The 16,712-nt window shown below is 36.9% G+C and overlaps 1 protein-coding gene across 1 annotated transcript; it reads right to left on the reverse strand.

The window, feature by feature from the left end:
* Positions 1–1,326: 1,326 nt before the first annotated feature.
* LOC135709553 (uncharacterized) lies at positions 1,327–2,616 on the reverse strand. Its single transcript, XM_065231945.1, has 3 exons — positions 2,559–2,616; positions 1,785–2,160; positions 1,327–1,727 (listed from the first exon to the last, which is right to left on the reverse strand). Exons 1-3 carry the CDS (start codon positions 2,614–2,616, stop codon positions 1,370–1,372), a joined length of 792 nt encoding a protein of 263 aa, XP_065088017.1. The 3' UTR covers positions 1,327–1,369.
* Positions 2,617–16,712: the final 14,096 nt, after the last annotated feature.

The following is a 16,712-nucleotide window of genomic DNA, read 5'->3' on the forward strand; positions in this document are numbered from 1 at the left end:
CTCAGAATTATTTTCGTTCGGCCTCAGCCATTTATCGACAAATATCAAATCTTTTGGTACCATTTGAACTACATAATTTAAAGCTTTACCCGGTATCAACAGATATAAAATCTATCGATTAATTGCTGAGCAATGATTTTTCAAACATTGCCAAATTGCCGTTACACAATTTTACCGAAGGCATCGTGTTCGAAGTGTTAATAGGATGGGTCACCGTTAACAAGAACACTCTTGTTTTGGTTCCATTTGAGGTCCCAAACAACTGTGCAAAAATTGGAAGGATGATTGGCTGTGATAACAAAGCGAGTATCTCGTCAACACATTCCTACCCATTGCTAATTGACCTGCATTTAGACGCATCCGGTGCTGCTATTGTCTATTATAAAGTTTGAGGCACCAGTTTTTACACGTTGAGGATGATAGCTAGTCCCAAGCATCTTCTATTGCATTCAAAGTGTTTTTTGTTACCTCATACATGAAGTTTATAATTTTCAGAGTCAGTTGGAAATGTTATACTTATATCAACATGAAGCTTTAGTGTGATAATTTATTAGCTCGATAAAGTTTTGAAGAGGATATGTTCATAGTTCCGCTACGGCAGAGTGAATCTTGAACAGAAGTTGAAATTAAGCGAAGGGCCATTAATGCGACAGTGCTAGTCAAACATATCAAACGGTAGAGGAGTGGCTAATAAATTATCACACTAAAGCTTCATGTTGATATTAGTATAACATTTAGAAACAACTCTGAAAATCTTCTGTTGGTTATCTGTGTAACTACAGCTGCTTGGACAATAACGGCGTAGCAGTGGGCGGTAAATCATGCTCATGCTCATGCACATGCTCTACGTCCCCAAAGTTGGTGCAAATATGATAATAGAAACAAACTTTTATCGATAGCTCTTTGAAATCATCACCGATTTTTGTAATATTTTGGGGGAAAGTCTGGCTCTGAAGGATTTTCCAAAACAGAGCTTATTTTTGAACGGGCTTCGAAAAACTAAAAACGATCTTTTGCTCCAGTCAAACTGTTGCCCCAACTTACTCTTTGTGTTTTCGGCATAGTTTTATTTATCTAGCTTAAAAGATTGTTATTGAAGAACCCTCAATTTAGATAGAAAGCTACATCAAACTCGTTGAATATTCGGAGTGCACTCTCACCAGTGATCGAAGTTTATAGAATCACATATCTGTAACATATGCATTTTCACCAGTTTTGAGCTGACATCGCCCTATCTATTAAATTCTGCTTCCATAATGTTGGGGCTGCTTAGGATAAATAAGTATTGGATTTGAATGGTCATACTAGATTTCAAAATCATTCATATTAGGTCAAATATAAGTCATACAAAATAGAATTTGGCTTCACACTAACTCAACACTAATCGCATCTCTAGTAGCTTGTCATTTCGCCTGGTCAGCTGATCTACGCGGGACTGAGAAATAATCATTCCGGTACCTGATTGGTACACACTATGAAGGTCATGACTAAGGCCAAGCGGAAGGATCCACCCACTTTGCCGCTGATTGGAGCCGTTATCAAGCGAGTACTGAATTTTGAGGTTCTCGGATGCGATTCCAGTGATCCAGAATATATAATGGTGCTGGGCAGCTGATAACGGTCGACTTAAGTGGCTTTGGGGTCCCACTTCCATTTCAGTGAATCTGAACTTTGAGGACATTAGAAGGACGGGAACGGTGTTCTTGAACTCACTAATACCAAAATCTCTGCTGAAAGAAGTTCGGTCAGTCACTCAGAGTAATAATTGGTAAATTTAAACTGACCTAAGTTTAGTCACCATGTAGTAAACTATATTGCAGTGCCTTTTCCCAGTTATGTTCAGCTTAGGATCGACTAGGATGTGATGTGGCTGTCCGGGAACGATTCCTTCCATCAGTTTTCCGCTGTGTTCCACCTTCAAATGTGACGAAAAAAAAGCAGCGCATACAAAATCACCACAGGTGGAAATTGGACACTGAAACGGTGTCCGATCTATTTTAAGCTCTTTAGCTGACTTCATCGATAGAGTACCATCATAATCCAGTGGTTCATCATTTCTTTTTTCACGCTGGGTTGGCCTTGCATCCGTTTTATTCTTGGACTCTTTACACTTCTCAACGGAGAAATCTCCACAAAGGTTCTTCTTTTGAATGACAATTTCTTGTTCAACGGGGGTAAAGAGAAGATTTACGATCTCGTGCTGGCGTTGCGTATCAAGCCGCCTGTATCCTTCCGTTGGATACCTACCCTTCGATAGGGAAGAATGTATGTCTTCAACGAGCTTTTCCCTCAAGCATGCGTTAACATATTCAAATGGAAGAACGTAATTTTTTCCACCTATGCAAACGGTAACCAGTTCCCTGCTGGCGTCAGCATTAGAATGTTCCACCATTTTCGATGGTCTGTTAGCTGGAGGTAGATCATTGCTTAGCTGATCATTTTCATTAATCATGCATTTCCGACCACAACTTGAAGATTGTCGTTTTCGAGTTGCCGCTTTTTCTGTAATCACTCCCCTATGTGAGATACAATAACCTAAAGATATCATTGCTACATACTTTGCATCCAATCTTCCTCCAGTTCCGAAAACGATGAGCTGCTATCAGAATGTTGCATCCCCGAAACAGCTTGTCCTGAACTTGACTCAATCTTTCCTGAACCAACAAGTATCGCAAATTTCAAACAAACAAACTACCGTGGAGCAAATTGGAAAATTTTGTGTCGTGGCAAATCAAATTAAATATCTGATACAAAACGGAAGATGACAGTTTCATGTCACGTCCGCTGAAAATCACGGCTAAGTGGATCGCTTTGCTCGATGCCGGTGACTTCTGAAAAAAAAAAGAAAATGTTAGGCCATTCGCAATGCTGTTGTATTTTATAAGGACTGTTTCAATTTGAAACTACAACAGAAACGCACCTCTCGCAATACTGAGTTGCAATTTTATTATTCGAGCACTATTTTGCAACTGCTCGACTATTCTGTTTTATTTCTGAGCGAGTTTGAAACACGAATGGAACTCTGTTTCAAATTTCTTTGGATGTATTTAAAGATGTTTCGAAGAGCTTCACAAAAAAACGGAGAACTTCATAGAGAACAGTAAAGTTTATGGAACTTGATGATTACAAACATCTTTTAGAACTGTGCGTTGCGCTGGTCAAGATAGCTTTGCCTATATTACATCCACGAAAACCTCATTAAGACTAGAATCTGTCTAGTTGGCCCACCCTGAAGAAGGTTCTAACGAGTGTATTATCGAGACATAGAGAACCATTTTAAATCCTTATTAAAAGTACAATAAAAGCCATTTGGCATAAATACCTGTGCCATTTGCCTTTGACGCTTGCTAAGCGCACTAAAAGTAAAGCATCAATCAAGATAAAAAGGGATACATAAATATCGTCCGATCTTGCCACATTAATTGTTCAAAAATGAATCAATCCTCATAAATTTCCTCATCATTAAAGTGAATGAAATACTAAAATTATCGAAACTCATATTGTGGTCTATTTTTAGGTGACAGTTTAAATCTAATGTGAAATGTGCTTCGGAAGATCGAAAAAAATAAGTCCACTTTCTGGAAAAGTTGATTTGACTAATTATTTTTAATTAAGGAAGCAAAATATAGTTATTTGTTATGTTAATCATTGCTCCTAGTCGAGACAATTTATGAGAATAAAGTTATTTTAAAGGAAAAACGCTGGGGCAAGACAGCTGCTCTCAGAGTAAATATATTTGCAGCGAGTAAATTTGAGTTGCTCATATTTACTCAAAAATGAACAAAGTAGTCTCGATTTTCTGATCAAAGAAATATCGTCTGACAGCATATTTCGTTTGAAGCATCTGTTCGCACATTTGACAGATCGTTCGTTTAACAAATCGAATTGTAGACAAACGAAATGCTTCTGTGGTGGTTTGACTGCACGACGGCTTGGATGCCTTTCAGGCGCCTTCCCTCGTTGGTGAGGATTGACACGGCCTAGGACGATACAGGAGTGATTGGAGTGACCCGTTCCAAAAGGGGAATGCTCCTTTTTGGTTACCTGAGGTACAATCTGAGCTTGAAACTTCGTTCGTGGTCAATAGAATTGGTCCTTGACTGCTGATTGTGGTATATTATGTAGCTGATAATTCTTGGCCAGATTAGTTCAGCTCTGGCCAGCTTCGCCAGCGAAAGAAAACCACTTCAACTTTAGCGCTTTGCCAGCAATCGTAAATGTATCATTGAAAAATCCTCTAGCAATGAATTAAAGTTTATTAAAACAAGCAATTGCGAAGTTTGACTGGATGTATTTAATGGTGAATAAATATCAGAAACTGAATAATTTAAAAAAAATACCATTTTGGGCATTTTAGAGGTCCGATTAAAAATTTTACAGAAGATTAAATTCAATGCTAACAGGAGGCCACAAAGTATATTGCTCTAAGAATTAAATTTATTGAATTATTTAGCCTAATCCGAACCTATCGAACCGCACCAAAAGTCCCTACAAAGAAATTACAAAAATGCACGTCAACTTATTGCTTGACAGCATCGGTTTTAGCATTATTTTTAATGTAACAATCAGGTTGCTATGAGTATATAAGACATTGAGCAGCGTGAGTTACTCAGAGTTGCTCAAAATTAACTTCGGTTTTACTCATGATCGATAGCTGTCTTGCCCCCAAGAAAAACGTCTTGAAAAACGAAGATTGAAAAAAAGCAAATGGAATATTAACAATATGGCGATAGAATAAACATTAATTTTCCATAAGCCATTTGTAAAAAAGCTGTTTTGCTTTCATGAAACCGCTAACAAATGCAAAACATTTTAATGCGGCTGAAGATAATTTACAGACTTTATCTGAAATCATTTTGCTTGATCCTATTCCGTTTAGTTTTATGACGGCATTAATGGTGGCAAAGTTGCCTGGAAAAAGTTAAACGTCAAAATTTGTTTATCTTTCGATAGTTTTGTTGTGCGATCATTGCAACGATGTTGTACTCCAGCGTTGGATCAATAACACTAGTTTACAAAACAACATAAAAAGTGTGAACTTTAGTGGTTGACCAACGTTTCTAATGCAAAATCCTACGTTGAATTCAATGCCGTGGTCAGAAAAAATTAAAGTAGAGCCATTTTTGAGATATACAAAAATTTTGATTTTTTGAATTTTGGACAAAAGTACGATTACTAAAATGTCAATATCTTTGGAACTAGTGCACCAATTTTAAATATTTTTTATGAAAATGAAGCTAAATAAGTTTTCTATCGTTCACTTGAATATTATGTCTTGATTAAAAATTTAATTTTGAAGTCATTTAAAAATTTACAGCATCTTTTTTTTTATTTTTCCTGCGAATTTTCCATAAAAATCTTGTTTTAATCAACATTTTAAATTAGATAAAAAGATTCAAAAAATCATTCCATAATTTATTCTTAAAGTCCATTAAAAACTGAAGAAAATGAGCCTTTAATGGATGAAACCGGTTGGAAATTGTCGAAGTTATGAAATTTTTTGTAAAATCATGGAAATTGAATGTTCTAAGATTGGCCGCTGTCCCGCTCCTAGGTTCATGCACCACTTCCAGTAAGCCTTTCTGCGGACGTGTACGCATACGGTGCATTTCACTAACACTACCAGCTGTCACGTAAAATTAAATGGGATATTTTCAACAATATAATTTACGCTAGTGTTTGTGAGACCGCTCGGCGAGAACCTAACGCAACCAACTCAATTTGACAGCTTTCTTTCTTTAACATTGCTTAACGATGTATACGACAAAACGTGAATTCAAGTGTAAAAATGATCCTCAAAAGTTTTGTTACGCGTGTGGCAACTATATATTTACAAAATCGGTCAATTTAACTGCTTCGTTGCAAACTGCATACAGGCTTTATTTTAAAATTGATCCTGGAGACTTTGAAGAACCGTGGATTTCAAAAGTATTATGTAGTTCGTGCAAAACGTGCTTGGTTAGGTGGATGTCAGGCGCAAGGTAAATTGATTTTTTGAATAACTTTCATATAAACAATTTATGTACAGCATGGTAGTGCTTTGTTCTTTCCTGATCGACATTATCTTACTTCATCTATTTTTGATAAGTGTTAATGTCTTACTTACTAACTCACTTATTTGTTATCTGTCAGTCGCTATTTGTCCTTTGACATGCCCACCATATGGCGTCGACCGTTTTGTCATGCAACGGATTGTTATTTCTGCTTGACAAAAGTTAAGCAACAAGGACGTCACAAAACAGTTGAGTATCCACAAGTGGCTTCTATGACAAAACCTGTTCCACATTTAAGTTTGGTCCCGTATCCTGTTTATCCAAAGCGGAAACGAGCGCCCTCTGTTGAATCGACCGTTACAAAAAGTGAGGAGGAATTCAAGGAGGAATGCGAGGAAGACTTCGAGGTGGAATTGGAAAGAAACCCAAAACTGTTTGCACAATCCGAATTTAATGATTTGGTGCGAGATCTCGACTTATCGAAGGAGAAATCTGAATTGCTGGCATCACGCTTGAAAGAACACAACATGCTGAGCAAGGAGGTCAAAATTTCTTGTCACAGGAATCGTCACAAGAAATTTGACAAATATTATTCTACAAAGGACAAGGCATGTTTTTGCCATGACGTAAACGGCTTGTTTGAAGAGTTTGGTGAGCCATATGATCCAGCTGAATGGCGTTTATTCATCGATAGCAACAAATTGAGCTTGAAAGCCGTTTTACTGCATCAAGGGAATGAGAAACCTTCTATTCCATTAGCTCATGCCGTTAATATGAAGGAAACGTATGAATCAATGGCTCTATTGCTCAATTTGATAAATTACAATCAACACAATTGGAAAATTTGTTCCGATCTTAAAGTGGTTGCCATGTTGACTGGATTGCAACAGGGATACACAAAATATATGTGTTTTTTGTGTAAATGGGACAGTCGAGCTCGTAAGGAACACTACGTCCGAAAAGATTGGCCAAAACGGTATAATTTCACAATTGGTAAAGACAACGTTAAAAATGATCCTCTTGTGGTAAAAAAACGCATAATACTTCCACCACTACATATAAAACTTGGGCTATTCAAAAATTTCGTCAAAGCGTTGCAAAAAGAAGGGCCGGCATTCCAGTACTTGAAATCAGTATTTCCAAATTTATCTGACGCAAAGATAAAGGAAGGTGTATTTGTTGGCCCACAGATCAAAAAAACTGCTCAATGATTCCGCATTCAATACAGTTTTGACACCAGATGAGGAAGAAGCGTGGAAATCGTTTCAGCGTGTTGTCACAACCTTTTTAGGAAATTTCAGAAGCCCAGATTATGAGGAAGCCGTCGATGAATTGTTCAAAAATTATGAGAAAATAGGTATAAATCAAAAATATTGTGTTTGTTACATATAATTAATTTCAAATCCTTTTATTTCACTGAACACAGGTGTGAATAAGTATTTGAAGATACATTTCCTACATTCTCACATGGATTTTTTCCCGGAAAATCTTGGTGACGAGAGTGATGAGCACGGCGAACGTTTTCACCAACAAATGAAGATGATGGAACGTCGTTACCTAGAGTTTTGGGATGAAGCAATGATGGGTGACTATTGTTGGTTTCTGATTCGAGAAACAAGTTCAAAACATCGAAGACAAAATCATTCGATTCTCAATCATTTTTAATAAAACCTAAATAAATTTCTTTTGTATCAACTCGGTTTTCAATCCTGAAATGCCTTAATCAAATTGATATGTAGAGAAAAGAATCTCCCATTAAAACTTTGCATGCGATTTGGATGCTTACAACGACACCTAGAAAAGGAACTCTAAAGCTGTTGTATTTCAGCAACATTTTTAAGTGTTTTACAAAAATGCTCATAACTTCGACAATTTCCAACCGATTTCATCCATTAAAGGCTCATTTTCTCCGGTTTTGAATGGACTTTAAGAATAAATTATGGAATGATTTTTTGAATCTTTTTATCCCATTAAAAATGTTGATTAAAACAAGATTTTTATGGAAAATTCGCAGGAAAAATAAAAAAAAATCCTGTAAATTTTTAAATGACTTCAAAATTAAATTTTGAATTAAGACATAATATTCAAATGAACGATAGCAAATTTATTTAGCTTCATTTTCATAAAAAAAAGATTTAAAATTTGTGCACTAGTTCCAAAGATATTGACATTTTAGTAATCGTACTTTTGTCCAAAATTCAAAAAATCAAATTTTTTGTATATCTCAAAAATGGCTCTACTTTATTTTTATCTGACCACGGCATTGAATTCAGCGTAGGATTTTGCATTGGAAGTTAACATCACCTTACCGAGTTCAAAAATGCTGTAAACTAGTGTAATTATAAAGCAAAGATTTATATCGAAATTTTGACAAAATACAAATCAAAGCCTTGACCTGAACAACATATCACCATAAGAAAATAGAGTCTACCAAAATGGAGAACTTAATATAGTTCTTTAATGTCCTGCACCGATAACACATCAGAACGCCCTCTCATAACCATTAACAAGTGTAAAATTCTGAATTGAATTAATGTTTTAATGTTTGGAATATTTGTGAACATTCTCCATTAAAGCAACATAATTTCGGCCAGTAGTGTACGGTTCATCCAGATATAATCCAGCTCACTGAGCTGTTACAGAAGTGTTAAATAGTACGTTACAATAACGTAGCTATTTTTCAAGACATCGTGAAAAGTTTACAAGTATTTTTTACGTTGCAGATGAGTGGATATTAAAATTATTGATACATATTGAACTGCAACAATACCGCGACGATTTTTCAACATAACTGTACCATTACGTATTATCGATGGTATACATGTTCCAGTTATGTTGAAAATAAGTAGCAAATGCGTAGTTTGAACAATCATAGAATTTGTTGAATATGTGCGTGCTTTAAACGTCACTTGTCAGTAGCAATGTGACATCGAGTGGTAGCGACATCGGTGCAGCTCCTCCGCCAGCAGTCATCAGGTTTCGGCATTATAAGCCACTAGTTCTGGCAATCCACCCGCTATTTGGTGCCGTTTCCAGTTCGCCAGCAGTTCCGGCAAATACGAGCTCCATCTCTAACGGATCCTCAACGGCCACATCTCCGTTCGGCGGTATCAACATATTTGCTGCCCCCAGCTCATGCAACAACCAATCCATCGTCATCTCAGGCTTCTCACCGTTCTATTTAGCCCTTTGGAACACCCGGTTGGTTGATAGACTACGGCCACGCCAGCCGCTGTTGGCATCGTCTTTAGTCACCATCGTCCCCCGCCATCCGTAATCCTATCTTCCTCGTCGTGGTCTTCCATTTCCTATGCAGATGTTAGCACATGCATAACGATTTCTCCGCTTTTGCCAATGTTGTCCAAAAATATTTTGCAACATCAAAGTGACAAGACATATTTAAGCCATGGTAGATACTAGATGGTTACAACAAACCTTTATAGTGACAACTTGAGTCAATTGGTTGTAAAACGAAATGTGAAAACTTAAAGATTCATACGCTTAATTGGAACAAGACTGCAAATAGGTTCTTCAACACATCTTGGTTCGTCAACTTTTTAGTAACATTTCGAAACAGTTGCTCAATAGGTACAAAAAAAAAACATATAGTTCACACTCTGTTGCACCAAAGTTTTAAGAAACATAATGTTCTATGGAACTCTCATTCAACAAACACAACACAAGTTAGATTTGTTGCTCAAGTGTTTCATACAATATCACGTAGCATCAGGCCCGTAGCCAGCATTTGGTTTCGGGGGGAGCTAATTTTATGACATAAAAACTTCAATGATTTATAAAATGTGCACATAACTGAACATCGAATGATACACTGTTTTTTTACCTTAAGGTTCAATTTACTTTAATGCATTTTCGAAAAATTCAACTGCAGTTTTTTTCGACGCATCATTCCAGATTGCAAAAAGCTCGCGTCATTTTGTGTATAATAGCAAGAAGAGTAGAATGACGCGAGCTTTTTGCAATCTGAAATGATGCGTCGAAAAAAACTGCATTTGATTTTTTGGAAAATACATCAAAGTAAATTGAACCTTAACCAAAATGGTTCAAAATCATGTGTCATCATTTTTTTTTTTTTTTTTTTATTCGTTTTAATCTTTGATCGGAATTTTTAATGAACCATCAGAATGTAAAACAATAATTTTTAAAACTCTTTAATACGCAGTTATGAGAAAAGTTAAACAAATGTATGGAATTCAAGAAAATATTTGTAGTTTTAATTGTTTTCTGTTGGTAATGATGATCAAGATTTGCATTCTGTTAAGAAAGACTTTTGTCTTATTATATGCTACATATTTTTTAAAACATAATTATCTTAAGATTTTAATGGTGTTTAATCGTAAAATCACCGGTACCGGATCATAATTCATTTAAATTTATGAAGGCGGTAAAAACAAACATCCCTCGATGCAGTGGTAGCAATGTGATCCACACGAAACACGAACAGCGAATATTTTTGCCTTCATCATTCTGTATGTTTTTAAGTTTTTGTTTTAGAATCACTGTATTTTTGTTTTGTTTTTGAATTGATCGTTATTCTTTGATATTTTGTATTGTTCCAGTTAGCTATATAAGTGCAAATATTTAATGCAATTAGATTAAGGGTGCTGCCTGAAGGAGGTAATAAATAGTGAATGAGAAATGTATTCTTTTACTTCATTTGAATCAGTTGCCGATCTCCAAAATGCTGTCCAAAAATCTGAGCAACAAATTAAACACAACGTAGAGCCATATCCTGGACATTATACCTGGTTATTACAAAAGTAATCTTCTAGCTTTACTCTAAGCAGTTAATTGATATTATAGCCAAGCCCAAAAGTCGCTGGTTTCCCATTAGTTTTAATTCGTTTAAGTGTGGAGAAAGATCTTTCTACACTGGCTGTAGTGACCGGGAGTGTCACCAAAAACTTCAACAAAACATTGATTGTTGGAAAATACGTCGAGTCACATTTATCAAGCAGCCCAAATGCCTCAAAATTCTTGTTAATATTTATGGATGCCCGGCACCAGAGCTTGTATTCCACCTTTACCTGCAATCAGCCAGTGATGCAAAATATCATGACACTCACGTGACACTCGTCTTTGCATCAACTGACTATCGCTGACAGCTATGGCAAACAACAATCACCAGTAATGGTCGCTGCTCACAAGCAAAACGTTACGCTCGCTGCTGATGATGAAAAGCACAACGAAAACAGTGAAGAATTCTGCAGTACGATGATGAGAAAAAGCGAAGCGACAGAAGAAAATGAAAACAATGCCTACGCATTCCAAGTTCGTCTCGGCAGGTGCGACTGTGTGAGTTACAAACAAAGCAGGCGACTGTGTGAGTTACAAACAAAGAAACGGAAGCTGTTGGGCTCACTCACCAACACACTCAAATAAGCAAGCAAAGCAGCAACTGCTTCAAAACGAGCACAGATGAGTGTCGTGATTATCGGGAATGACAAGATCGGTGATGGATCACAACAGAAGACGACATTCACCAGTTGCTTTTTACTTCTTTCGTCAACTTGATGGATGGTCATAGAGAGAGCTTCGACGAGCACATTGATAGGAATGTACAAAGCGTTACTACCATCAACTGTTTGGCGATCGTGATTGTGATAGGTCACAACTCTGGCAACCGCGCTGGTGAAATCACAGAGATAACAGTTAAGTTTGTCAAGTTGGGATGACTCTCCAATATCTGTAAAACCAGGCAACAATATTTGGAACACCGGAAGGATGTCATCATTTTTTGTGAAACGTCCCATCATGTTTTGGATCAATCCATCGAGTCATGGAATGAAAACTGCTCTTCGATAGTATTCCTCTGGTGTTTCTACTGGTTGATTTGTACGTATTGCTAGCTTGGATGCACGTGGGTGCAGTCGTAACTGCGCATTCGAAAGGCTGCATTCAAAATTTTAGCAAATTTTGCTTCAGCGTCAGCTCGTCTCTCCTTAAAAACCTGTATTATACTGCTCGCATGATTAAGAGCCGATATGAGGTCCACATATTTAGATTGTAATCCTATTGAAAGTGGTTGTGTTGAAAGATCACATTGATGTAATAAATATATAAGATGTTTGTATCCTCTTATAAACAGAAAATGCATACATTGCCTGAAGAATAAACTTCTAATATTTAAATAAGTTTTTAGACCGGTCCTACTTAATAATGTGCCAATATGGTCTAGATCTTGCACTACCAGGAAAAAAGAACTTCAAAGGATTAAGAACAAAGTTCTGAAGATGATTTTGAAATTGCCTCCCTGGTACAGTACTACCGAAGTACATAGAATTTTGAATGTTGAGACTTTAGAACAAATCTAGATAGAGCTGGAATTAGGGCGAAACAGCTTTTGTAAACAAAGAATTCTCTCGTCGATTTCTAGCAACTCAAGGCACCCCTACACAAATCAACATATCCATCGGGCAGGGGAAGTCTTCCCCTATTCGATGGTAATGTTGATTTGCCAGGAAGAGCCATGTCTTTTGAGAAATCATCGAGAGAAGCCATTGTTTACTATAGCTGTTATGCCCTAATTCCAGCTCTATCTAGAAATGTCCAACAAAATAATTAATAATTTTAGGGAAAAATCGTTGCAATATTTAATTGCAACGAATAATTTCCTTAATACATATATAAGATATAGTTTAAGTTTTTAGTTTTGATGTGATGTGTTATACTGACATGCAGGTTTAGAAGACCTGTTTAAAATACTGAATTTCCAAGGCAGGAGCAATTTAAAATCACTTAGATTCATTTCATAAAAATTACAGCAGATAAGTTACTAGGTGGCTTGAGCACCTGGGTTAAAACGAAAAGTAATTTATTTTGAATTTCAAACAATTGAAGAGTTAAAATCTTAATAGAAGCAATGTGTGACTCTTTATCAAATCCAATGGTACATATGGAAAGGTAAATAAATTAAGAAGTCATTTGTTGTAGAAATATTCTATTTTGTATGAAATCCTGCTTGAAAAAGAGGGGTACAGTGCGGATTGTGTTAAGAAGGCTACAAATTGGGTCTACACCCTAGTTCCTACGGAAGTGAAACGAGGCTGATCTTTCGTAAAAACTCGATGGTCCCATAATCTTTAACCGAATCGCTGCAAACATAAATTGTTCATGCACACTATATAGGTACAGCCCGAGTCCCATTGCCAGAGGGGGCTGTAGGCCTGAAGCCTCGTCCATAAATTATTTTAATATAATATGAAAAATAAAAAAAAAACCTTACCCAGGTAATGGATATCTATTACCTGTACAGTACAGGTAACAGATATGCATTATCTTGGGTCAGATTTTTCTTTTTCACATGATTATAATAATTTTGGGTGGGGGGCTTCAGCCCCATAGCCCCCCCATGGCTACGTGCCTGCGTAGCATATAACTTCATACCAATTTGAGTGTAACATGTTTGCTCCTCCCATTTGAGGCATGATTTGACAGGTCATCCAAGCAGTACATTGAAACAGTTGAGTTTAATTATTGTAACCTAATGTAAATGAAGCAACAAAGCTGAAACTTAGTCGTATCAAGATGTATTTCCTGTACCATTAAAGGGATTTATGGGCAACTTCAATAAAAAAAATAAAAGAATTGAGATGTTTTCTGTGTTGCTTGGGTAGTGAGTTGCCAAACAAGATTAGGAATGATGTTCGATGAAATCCGTTTTCAACAACTGAAACCAGCTGATCCGGCTGATCTCAAGGACCTGGCATGCCGTAGCGTTTTAAGTTTTTGCCGCATTTCATGACTTTATCAACCCAAATCGAGCACAGCGCCCACGTAGAGAAGCCAATCAATGTTTTCACACTCACTTCCACTGAGGTATTACACATTCAGTCCCAATCATAAGCATCCGCATAAGCGTACCTTGGCCCCTCGCATCATAACACACAGATATTTATTTTAATTATGATTGTTTGCGAAACTATGGCACCAACAGGAAATTACCAACTTTGCCGGTTTACGTCATCATCATCACCTCTTACTGGGTTTCTTGTTCTCATGCAGCCATATCATGACCGGGGACAGCAGAACCTCACACACTAACCAGCTCTGTGACTGTTGATTCCACAGCCGGAATGTGACGGAGGGTTCCTGGAAGGAAGAAGAAGCTCTAGGAACAGAAGTAGAACACTTTGCAAAACTTTAACTGGCCATTGCTAGATGAAAAGAGAATTGTGGCTGTTGTATTGAAGGTAAATTGTCCTTGTGAAGTTGTAAATGTTCCTTTCTTAGGGAAAAAGTTGTTGGAAACTTTGGAAACCTGCTGCTCTGACGAGTGATATTTTGATTTCGTTGTCGGTAAAAAAAAAAAACAATTCAGATTTGTTACCAACAATTCAATAAGCTTTCCTAAAGAAATCATTTTGAGATGGTTTTCAAAGCGAAAATGTATTGAATTAATTTGAACCCAATCCATTCGATTGGAAGCGGAACCTGCTGGTGAATGTTTTCCATTTCAAGCAGAATAAACTCAAGCATCGTTGCAACTTCCAGTGACATTTTGTTTGCAAATATAAGCATCCATATCATGTTTATATATTCCTCCACCCTCCATGCAAAGTTTAGAAGTCTTGTTTACATACTCTGCATCAGAAGAGAACCATCGCAGCCATTTAGTTTGAAAAGTGATATTTATCTTGAAACTAGACACATGCAAGCTTTTGACCCCAACTACAGTTCCGCACATTCAGGTAACCCGCTCCGGCGGATGTTTGAATTTCGACTTACCCATGCATTAATGGGTAGGTAAAGTGAACATTCCGGAGCAGAAATGAGCAATCACTTTGCATAATTAATACTATAATGGCCGATAAGTTTTCCCTTTCACAACAATAGAACATGATCAATTAGCAAAAAAGATATTCCATCATCCTTATCAGCACCATCATCATCATTATAGCGACCATCGCGAAGAAGACGCTCACCAGCCATAAACGCCCATGGAAATTATCCATGAGTTGCCGTGTCCTGAGAAGAGGATAATTAGATTTTCAAGAACTATCTCTAATTGGCTATCTCCCGGGGGCAAGAGGTAATCTGTTCCATACTCAAAACCAATCTACCACTGCAGGTCCACTCAGGTGATACATCGTTAGCCACCTCCTCCGCAAACGGTAAGTCGACTGGGAAACAAGTGAGAGTGTATCATTTAAATTGATACCGGCTAGTAAAAAAGCAACACATAATTGGATATGTGCACGCGACGCAGACGTCTCTAGGACGAAAACGCAACTCTGGAGGCAAAAATGGGCGAGGGAGGTAAAACGATGATCACTTCTCGAGATGTTTTCTCGCGAGGAAACGGAATGTCTCGATAGAATCCTTATGGCAGGTACGAGAAGCTGCCTACCTACCAGCCACGAATGAAAAGTGAACGGAAGAAAATGATGCAACAGGTTTCGGTTCTCGGCAACAACTTTCCTCTGTTTGTGTATACAATTTTAATGAGCTTGGCTAATTGAACAATGTAACGATAAAAACACTTGAGATGCATTAACGGAGTTGTTGCGCTGTTGTTGACGGAGGATTATAAACAAATTGGTCTAATGAGGTGGGTGTGCATTTTCGTGGGAAGCGATGGAAAGAAATGGCTGATATGAAAATAATTTGATTAGAAAAGTTTTTCGGAGGATGTTTGAAAGAGTTTCCGGATTTTTTTTTATCCTAAACAACAATGCACAACCCGTTGGTGTGTTCAACAATAAGCCATAATGGTTAATTTTGAATCATTATTATAACAAAGGAACATATCGTTCATTATTCTTGTGTATCAATTGTGTGCCGAACATTTATGTTGAAATGTGTTGCAAATTGAATGGATTCGACGAGGTATAATTCAAACTCCTTGTTAAATTTCAAGAGTACGGTATTGGCGGGTTATCCCACGCAGGTTACAATTTCACGTGCTTGACATTAAACTTGATGGTATTCATAGATATAGATACAAATCAAATGTGCATGCATGGTTCAATATGTTGCCCACTGTTCTCAAGAACTGTCAGCTATTGGTTTTAAATTGATTTTTTTTTTATGAATTGACAAATTATGTATCTTGACGAAGTTATTTTTAACGGATTATTTTGTATGCATAGCTATTATAACGACATTTTAATAATTATTGTAGCACTGCAAAAACTATTTCTGTTTGCCACGATGATGATGGATTTTCAATATTTGATTTAATAGTAGATTAATTAAAAAAAAAAAGTAGTCTACAAAGGTTTGAGCCTCGCGCGCGAATTGCGGATACAGAGGACTGAATTTAACATGTGAAATGCAATTTTGAAGCTTATTTGGAAGATACCTTGAGGTAGTAGTAAGTTTTCTGGCAAATGTTGGGGGTTCGTGAGCATTCCTGACATTGCTGAAAATTATGATAGCATCAGATTGCGGGGTTGCTAGTGTAATAGGATGCTTTGTTGATTGTTCATTAACTCTTGATTGCTTGTAATACTTATGAATACGTATTTATTTAATTATCTTAAAGATAAATCGTCCAGCTCAAACCTTTGTAGAGGTAAGAGGTGGAACCATCATCATCATCATTTTCGCGATCGCAGAATTATAACCTGCACTCTATAAATATGTTTCGAATGACATTCTTCACCGAATGTAATTCAATGCAAGGCTATAACACAGATTTTATCATATATCTACTCTAGACCTATTAATTTCAACAGAAATGTTCGGAATGCACCGGAT

Source organism: Ochlerotatus camptorhynchus, unplaced genomic scaffold, assembly GCF_037179485.1.
Source record: "Ochlerotatus camptorhynchus isolate MF236.1 unplaced genomic scaffold, CSIRO-AGI_Acam_v1.1 ptg000361l, whole genome shotgun sequence".
Classification (NCBI taxonomy): Eukaryota; Metazoa; Arthropoda; class Insecta; order Diptera; family Culicidae; genus Ochlerotatus; species Ochlerotatus camptorhynchus.

What these genes read in the sequence shown, in the direction of transcription:
- LOC135709553 (XM_065231945.1), bottom strand. Translation starts at nt 2,616, where the DNA reads ATGCAACATTCTGATAGCAGCTCATCGTTTTCGGAACTGGAGGAAGAT. An exon ending in GGAGGAAGATTGGATGCAAA is followed by an intron (nt 2,161 to 2,558) that starts GTATGTAGCAAT and finishes CCGTTGAACAAG; the next exon opens with AAATTGTCATTCAAAAGAAG. An exon ending in TACATGGTGACTAAACTTAG is followed by an intron (nt 1,728 to 1,784) that starts GTCAGTTTAAAT and finishes TTCTTTCAGCAG; the next exon opens with AGATTTTGGTATTAGTGAGT.